Below are 7,966 nucleotides of genomic sequence, written 5' to 3'. Positions count from 1 at the left end.
AGGTAAAGATGCGGGAGGGGTTGGGGAGGGAGATGGGGGGGTACACGTGAGGGGAGGGGTGTGAGGGAGGGTGGGACGTGGAGGAGGAGGGTGAACGTGAGGGCGAGGACGGCGGGTACTCCGTCGGCATGTACTTGTTGGCTGGTTCACCGGAGGTGGGCAGGGACCTGGCGAGTCGCTCACGGGCTCGCCTGACGGGAGGCACCGGCCTGCTGGTTGGCAGGAGGCGCTCCTGGACTTGAGGAAGAGGCTGATGAAGTTCTGCCTGGTCTGTCGCGTGTACTTGAACCACCAGAGCAAGGTGCTGAGCGAGAAGGTGAGTGTGGCCCTCTCTGTCCTCAGCGGGCGCTCCCAGGGCTGGAGCGGTCAGAGGGCCGTGAGAACACACGTGTGCGGGAAGATCGGGGCAGTTCGTGTTTTACGTGACGCTGTTTCCTCATCACACTGTGTGTCTCATGATGACGTTTCCCCTCCAGCATCAACTCGTGTGAGCATCTTGGTTATGTGAACTGGTCTGCACGGCCCCGGTTTATGGGAGCCCGTGTCCACGCCCCCGGTTTACGGGAACCCGTGTGCATGCCCCCGATTGATGGGAGCACAGAGCCCACATCCACGTCCCCGGTTTACGGGAAACCATGTGCACGCCCCATTTATACCACCACACCCTCCCGGCAGCCACTCCTGTGATCGGATACCAGTGCTGCGGTGGTGGACGTGCTTGGCGTTACTCCTGACCACCGTGTCTCTGCTGGTTTCCATGCTGGAAATCTTCAGGGCGATCTCCTGTCTCCGGGGAAGCCGTTCTAAAGGCTTCGTGATGCCTGGCCCAGCCACCCCGCTTCCTGCCACCTTATGAGCTCGGTCACCTGCCTGCCTTCTTGCCATGTGGGTGTGAATTTTAAAAAGACCCTCTCCCGTTATCTTAGATAAAACCTAGGTCCCGTTTGACCCTTGACTACTCAGGAGATTGAGCTTGTGTCTCTTTTTCCAGCCATGGACCTCTGTCTGTGACCCCCCAGCCCCCATCCCCGTCCCAAGTATGCGTCCGTGGGTTTCTGTCGGTGAGGCTTTGGTCACAGCCTTGACCCGCGCCTCTCTCCTGCCCGGATGTTGGGGACATTTCCATTCATGCTGTGTGTGTTGTTTCTGGTTTGTATGTTTGGGGCTGTCTGCCACCTGTATGTGCTATGTCTCCGTGTTGTGTTTCCGGCATATAGCTTGCGAGGTGGGCTTCAGAGGGGGGATGTTTTCAAGGCGCCGGGTGCTGAACCCCTCCCCGTGCTGTGGGTCTCACCCAGTCTCGGGCTGCCCTGGGAGGCTGCGAGAGGGGCGGACGGGACCTGTCCCTGTGAGGTGGATGCCTGTCCCTGTCGCTGCCCTCTCACCCCCCAACCTCCTCACACGCCCTCAGGCCTTCATCCTGCTCTGTGACCTGCTGCTCATCCTGAGCCACCAGGGCCCTGAGGAGGACACGGGCCTGGGGCTGCTGTTCTTTGTCCCCGATCACGTCCTCCAGTGCAAGCTGCTCACCTTTGTCAGGGAGCACGTGTTCCTGGAGGAGACAGGAGCCACAGGTCAGCCTCCCAGGGACCTGAAGGGGAAGGGGGAGGGACCTCGGAGTGGGGATACCTGGGGCGGCTCAGAGGCAGGAGGGCAGATGGGGAACCTGGGGGTGAGGTTGGGGGGACCTCGGGGGTAGGACATAGGTGGGGCACCCGAGGGGCCAGAGAGCAGGTGGGGGCCTGGGGTGGGAGGTGGATGGGCCTTGTGGGGCGATCTGGCTCCCTGGGATCTGGAGCTGCATTTCCCACGCGTCTGTCTTCTTCGTTCACGCTGCCACGGAAGGGTCGGGGGAGCCCTGACCAGGTAGTCAGGACCTGGAAACACGGGGACCGCGCGGCCCTCGGTGCTTCCCGTGTGGTCCCGGGTCTGCCCTCTGGGGGTCGGCATGTCCGCTGGTGGTTCTGACCCCCTGCTGTCCTGGCACCGGTCCCCGAGACGATGCTGGCACCCCTAAGCCCTCTGTGGATCAGACTCCCCGCTGTGCCCGTGCCGTGCCCCCGCCTGCCCCCCGGCGGCCCCACGCCAAGGGGGCCACGGGAAGACAAAGCAGAGACGGGCTGTCTCCCCAGGTCCCAGCAGAGTTTACAGCGAGGAGGATGCGGACGAGCTGTACGAGCTGTTCCACAGGAGAAACATGCTGGCCGTGTTTTGTAAGCTCATCGTCTGCAACGTGCTGGAGATGAGCGCGGCCGCCGACATCTACCAGTTCTACCTGAAGGTCTCTGCCCGGCTCTCCCGTCCCCGCGGCCCGAGCTCACCCTTCCCCGCCCACTGCTCTCCTGTGTAAGACACAGAATTGGGGTAAAGGATTCCAAGTGCACGGAGACCATGCGTGGAAAGGACCCACAGACTTACGGACTCACTGTCGTTAACCCGTTCTCCCTTTTCCTTCACCACTTCCCCCGCATGAGCCCACCTGTGTGCGTGTGGGCGGCATCCCTGTGAGTGTCTCGTAAGCATTTTTGTGTCACTAATCTCTCTTCCCAAACGTAACTCCTAGGGGCATTTTCATTTAGGACATCACGTTTTGTCTTTTAAGACTATGCAGTCTTGTTCGGTGAAGCATCGCTGTTTTAATGTCATTCTTTCCTTACTACTGAGATTGAATGCAAGCCTTGTGAGGCCAGGGACTTGATATTTTTGGCTTGGATCATTGATATATCCCAAGTGATTATCATCAGTGCCTAGTATGGACAGGAGCCCAGAAGTTTTGATGCATGCATGGATGCGTAAATGGAGTTGTGGATGAGTGGATGGATAGATAGATGGGTGGGTACATAGATAGATGAATAGATGGACGGATGAGTGGGTAGGTGGTTGGATTGATAAGTGGGTGGATGGACAGATGGATGGACAGGTGGATGGACAGATAACAGGTGGGTGGTGGATGGATAGATAAATGGATGGATGGGTAGATGGATAAACGTGGGTGGTGGATGGATGGATGGAAGGATAAATGGATGGACGGGTGAATGGATGGATAAATGGTGGGTAGATGGATGGATGGATAAATTGATGGATGGGTGGGTGGATGAAAGAATGGGTGGATGATGGGTAGATGAGTGGATGGGTAGATGGATGGGTGGATGATGGGTGGAACAGTGAATGGGTAGATGGATAAATGGATGGATAGATGGATGGATAGATGGGTGGATGGATGGGTGGAACAGTGAATGGGTAGATGGATGGGTGGATAGATACATAGAATAGATGGATGGCTGGATGAATGAGTGAACAGGTGGGTGGGTGGATGGATAGATGGGTGGATGGATGGATAAATGGATGGATGGATAAATGGATGGACAGGTGGTTGGGTGGATGGATGGATGGATAAATGGATGGACAGATGGGTGGATGGATAAATGGATGGACAGATGGATGGATAGATGGGTGGATGGATGGATAAATGGGTGGGTGGGTGGATGGATGGATGGATAAATGGGTGGACAGATGGGTGGATGGATAAATGGATGGACAGATGGATGGATGGATGGATAGATGGGTGGATGGATGGATAAATGGATGGGTGGGTGGGTGGATGGATGGATGGATAAAGGGATGGATAGATGGCTGGGTGGGTGGATGGATGGATAAATGGATAGGTGGATGAGTGGATGGATGGATGGATAAATGGATGGACAGATGGGTGGATGGATAAATGGATGGACAGATGGGTGGATGGATAAATGGATGGACAGATGGATGGATGGATGGATAAATGGATGGATAGATGGCTGGATGGATGGATAAATGGATGGCTGGGTGGGTGGATGGATGGATAAATGGATAGGTGGATGAGTGGATGGATGGATGGATGGATAAATGGATGGACAGATGGGTGGATGGATAAATGGATGGATGGATAGATGGCTGGATGGGTAGATAAATGGATGGGTGGGTGGATGAATAGGTACATCTATCAATCACTGTCACTCCCTTTCAGAAATCATTATTTCAAGACCTTTTGGCGTCTTGTAATACAATGAAGACGTTAGTCCTTTGTTATTTGTGGGATATACGTTCCCTCGATTACTTTTTAATTCTGCGTTACATTTTTGTGATGGTGTTTCTCTTCTTCCTGTTTTAAGCTCACACAGTCCTGAGCTTTATGGCTTGGGGTGTAAGGACAGTCTTGCCTGGGTTTTCTCCTGTGTCCTCTGTGTTGGGGCGGTGCTGTCCTCTCCGGGGACTTACGTCTTGTGCAATTGTGCGCCGAGCCTCCGTACGTGCTGGGGGCCGTGACGGCAGCTGTATGTTGTCGGACATCTGGTCGGCTCTTGCGGCTGTGCGCCCGCGGGCTGGCTCAGCTCTGGCACTGGCAGGTCGGTGTGGCTCTGACAGGCCTCGCTCCCGCCCCGCAGTTCCCCAGGTGGCCCTGCCCTCCCCATGGAAGGAGCACTGCTGGGGGGGCCAGCCAGTGCTGGGGGGCAGCTGGCCCCTGGACTATGATGCCCCATGACTCCGGCTTCCCCAGGTCGTGTGGGACGCGCTGTCTCCCACTGGCCCAGGGCCTGGCCCCGACATAGGGCTCGAGTGCACAGTGGGATCCAGGTCCACAAAGTTCCTGGGATCCAGACAGTGGGTCTGAGCGGCGTGGCCACCCTCAGTTTGTAATTTTGGAACACGGCGTAGTAAGGAGTCTGTGCTTCACTGGTCACCGTGGTGACGGTCCTTTCCTTTGTTTTGTAGCATTACCATCACTTTGGTGACATCATCAAGGAGACCATGACCAGGACGAGGCAGAATGACAGGCTCCGCAACGCGCTGTCCCTGCTCCTGTGCCTGCAGCAGGTGAGCACGTGTTCCGGCAGGCCCGACGGTATCCTGCCACCACCCCCCGGGCGCCGAGTCGCTGCACGTCGTCCAGGCCTGGAGGGGCGTGCCGCCCTGGGGACACACTGGGCACGGGCACCACTGTGCCGCACTGCCCGCTCCTCCGGAGTCCTGCACTCGTTTGTGGTGCATGAGCAGCCGCTGGAGACGAGTGTGCACGCCGGCAGCCTGGCCGTCACAACGCGCCACGGACCACGGACGGACGGGGTGGCTGACACGTCAGACCCTATTCCTCCCAGTGTTGGAGACTGCGGTCCAAGGTCAGGGTGCCAGTGGGGTCAGGTTCTGGGGAGACCTCGAGGGTCACAGACGGCCCCCTCCGACGTGTCCTCACGTGGTCATGGGTGGAACGCAAGAAGCTCTCTGGACACCCTAAGAAAATGCCACCCCGCTGTGGGGGCCCCGCCATGGGGACCTCATCTACTCCCAACCACCTCCCAAGGCCCCACCTCCCAGCAGCCCGCCTGGGGGCCAAGCTTGCACGTGTGGACTCTGGGGGACACAGTCCACCACAGCTGGCTTCCGTGGTCAGCCCCACCTCAGGGTCGTGGGACTTTTGGGTCGGGTTCCCCTGCTGTTCAAGGACAGGAAGAGACAGGAGGACGTGGTCACGGGTGTGTTGTGGGGGGACACGGCAGGTCGAGGTGTGTGCCCAGGGCTTCCCAGGTGGGTGGGGTGTCACTCGTCATCTGGTCTGGGAAGCGACTGTGCTGCCCTGTTGGGCTGGACTGTCCCCCGGGGGCCTTCATGCGTGTCCTTGCAGTGAGCTGGGCCTCCCAACAGTGACTCAGGGTGTCCCCCTCCCCTGTCCACTGACGCTCAGGGTGGGTGTTCCCTCTACCCCATCCATTGACCCCCAGGATGGGCGGCCCCCCTCCTCTGTCCACTGACGCCCCAGGATGGGCATCCCCTCCCTTCCCTGTCCACTGACCCTCAGGGTAGGTGTCCCCCTCCCCTATCCACTGACCCCCCCCAGAGTGGGCATCCCCTCCCTCCCCTGTCCACTGACCCTCAGGGTGGGTGTCCCCCTCCCCCATCCATTTGACACCCAGTGTCTCCCCACCCCCCGTCCACTGACCCCAGGGTGGGCATCCCCCCTCCCCCATCCAGTGACCCTCAGGGGGTCGCCCCTCCCCCATCCCTGACCCTGAGGGTGGGCGTCTGTCTTCTCTGTATCACTGTCATGACACCGTGTGACTGCGTGTTGGGGGTCTGACCCTGGTTCTTCCATCCCCATGACAGCTGGTGTAGCCAGGTCCATGGAACCCACGACTCGGACACGTGGGTTGTTCCATGCTCTGTTCTGCTTTCCCACGGGCGTGTGTCTGCCCCTAGTGTCAGGAGGGGTTACGCACACGTGTGGGGAGTCTGAGGCTGTGTGGGGTTACATGGCAGCAGGGTCTCAGGACTCAACGGCATCTGTCCCTTCTCTCCCCATTCCTGGTTTTGTGCTCCAAATCTGGGGCCCCCCACCTGGCCTTGCGCTCTTTGCAAGGACGCCTTCGGTCCTCAGTGCTGGGGTCACGGTTCCCGACCCAGCCGATACTGCCGCCGTGGGTGCCATGGGTGCCATGCTAGCCGTGGTCTCGTGTTTCTGTCTGGGGAGTTGAGCCTCCGTGAGTGTATCAGGAAGGGCCGGGTCTGGCGTCCCCTCTCCCGGTGTGGGGTCCTGGTCCTTGTCCTCCTGCTGCCTGTGGGCGCACTGGGCAGGCCTCTCCGTGGACACTTGGTGGACCGTCTGTGTCCCGTGGTTTTCCTGGAATACGGCTTCTCTTTCCCGTATCTGATGCCGTGCAGATTCCTGACCCCGACACCCAGGTCTGCATTTACGTTTGACTGTTTCTTGCCATTTCTTGTTCTCCTTTGGGAACGTCCTCTTTCCTCCTCCTCCTCGTAGGACGGGTGTGCGTGTACGACGTGGAGATGACACAGATTCCCCAGAGCAGGCAGGGAACGTTGGTGGCGCGTCCCTGCCACATCAGACCCCACGTGTCCCCTTCTGCGTGTGTTTTCTCTGTGATCAGGAGCACCGTCCCCCTTGCTAGTTCTCTGTTAAGTCCAACACAGAGGAGCGGTCGCTGACCAGACGTGATGTTGGCGGCCTGGGTGTCCATGGGGCGTTGGCAGGCTCTCCAGCTCCCGCTGCGCGTCCTGGTCTGTGCCGCCGTGCTCCGAGCTCGCCTGGCATCCCGGCCTCGGGGTGGCTATCTGGAGGAGGCCCTGTACCCGTCGTCCGCAGAGGTCATCGGCGAGGGGCGCCGTTTTCCAGGAGCTTGTCATTCATGTCTGCTGGGGGTGGTGGGAGGTGACGGAGCGCCTTCTCTGGATGTTCTTGAACCTCGGTCCCCTGGGCGAGGGTGCTGCCCACTTGTCTCGTGTTGACCACCAGTCCAGAAGGACGGGGTTCCTGGAAGTACGCGGGGGCGTAGGGGGAGGCCCAGCCAGGCCTTGGGGGCCCGGCCCCCTCTGGTGGCATTGCTGTCTCGGGCAGAGATGTGCGGTGCATAGGCCTGTCCCGCCCCCGTAGGTTTCCAGCCTCTATGGGGCCTGTTGCGCGTGGGCAGCCCTGACCCCCTGCCTGCTTCACTCGGACGGCGGCGGGAAGGCCGCAGCTGTCCCTCCTTGGTGCAGACGTGGACCCTGACTCTGGCCACAGGGTCCTCCCATGCTCTAGATACGGTGCTCACTCCTGTAGAACACAGAGTACCTGCCACCCCCAGATCCTGGGACACAGGGTGCCTGACCCCACTCAGGCACGTGCCTCCCCCCACCCGACGTCCTGGCACACGGGGCCGCCCCCGCATGCGCCTCGTGGCCCTGACCCCACCGCCCTTGTGCTCCCGCAGCTGTTCCAGAAGCACGTGGACACGTACGGCCTTGGCTATGACCCCATTGAGTTCATCTGTGGCCCCTTCTACTCCATCCGGCTGCTGGCCCGCCGCTTTGCACTCACCCTTGGCTTTGACCGCGCCCGTGACGCTGCCCACCTCATCCACAGGTGCGTGCTGGGGCGGGGTTGCTCTGACAGTGCCTGCCTGCACCCCACTCCTGGTCTGAGCGCCCCCCCCCC

The 7,966-nt window shown here is 59.7% G+C and overlaps 1 protein-coding gene across 6 annotated transcripts in view; it reads left to right on the top strand.

Moving 5' to 3' along the window:
- LOC105241804 (cohesin subunit SA-2-like) overlaps positions 1–7,966 on the top strand; it is a 27,491-nt gene that overhangs the window by 16,789 nt on the left and 2,736 nt on the right. For all 6 annotated transcript variants that reach the window (XM_034648823.1, XM_034648821.1, XM_034648822.1 and 3 more), the window contains 5 exons: positions 224–316; positions 1,412–1,574; positions 2,133–2,281; positions 4,753–4,854; positions 7,743–7,894. In XM_034648823.1, coding sequence (XP_034504714.1) covers positions 224–316; positions 1,412–1,574; positions 2,133–2,281; positions 4,753–4,854; positions 7,743–7,894 — 659 coding nt within the window. The remainder of the gene's footprint in view (positions 1–223; positions 317–1,411; positions 1,575–2,132; positions 2,282–4,752; positions 4,855–7,742; positions 7,895–7,966) is intronic.

This window comes from Ailuropoda melanoleuca, chromosome X (genome assembly GCF_002007445.2).
Source record: "Ailuropoda melanoleuca isolate Jingjing chromosome X, ASM200744v2, whole genome shotgun sequence".
Lineage (NCBI taxonomy): Eukaryota > Metazoa > Chordata > Mammalia > Carnivora > Ursidae > Ailuropoda > Ailuropoda melanoleuca.
Note: the sequence above shows the minus strand (reverse complement) of the source record. Positions and strands in the feature narration are given on the sequence as shown.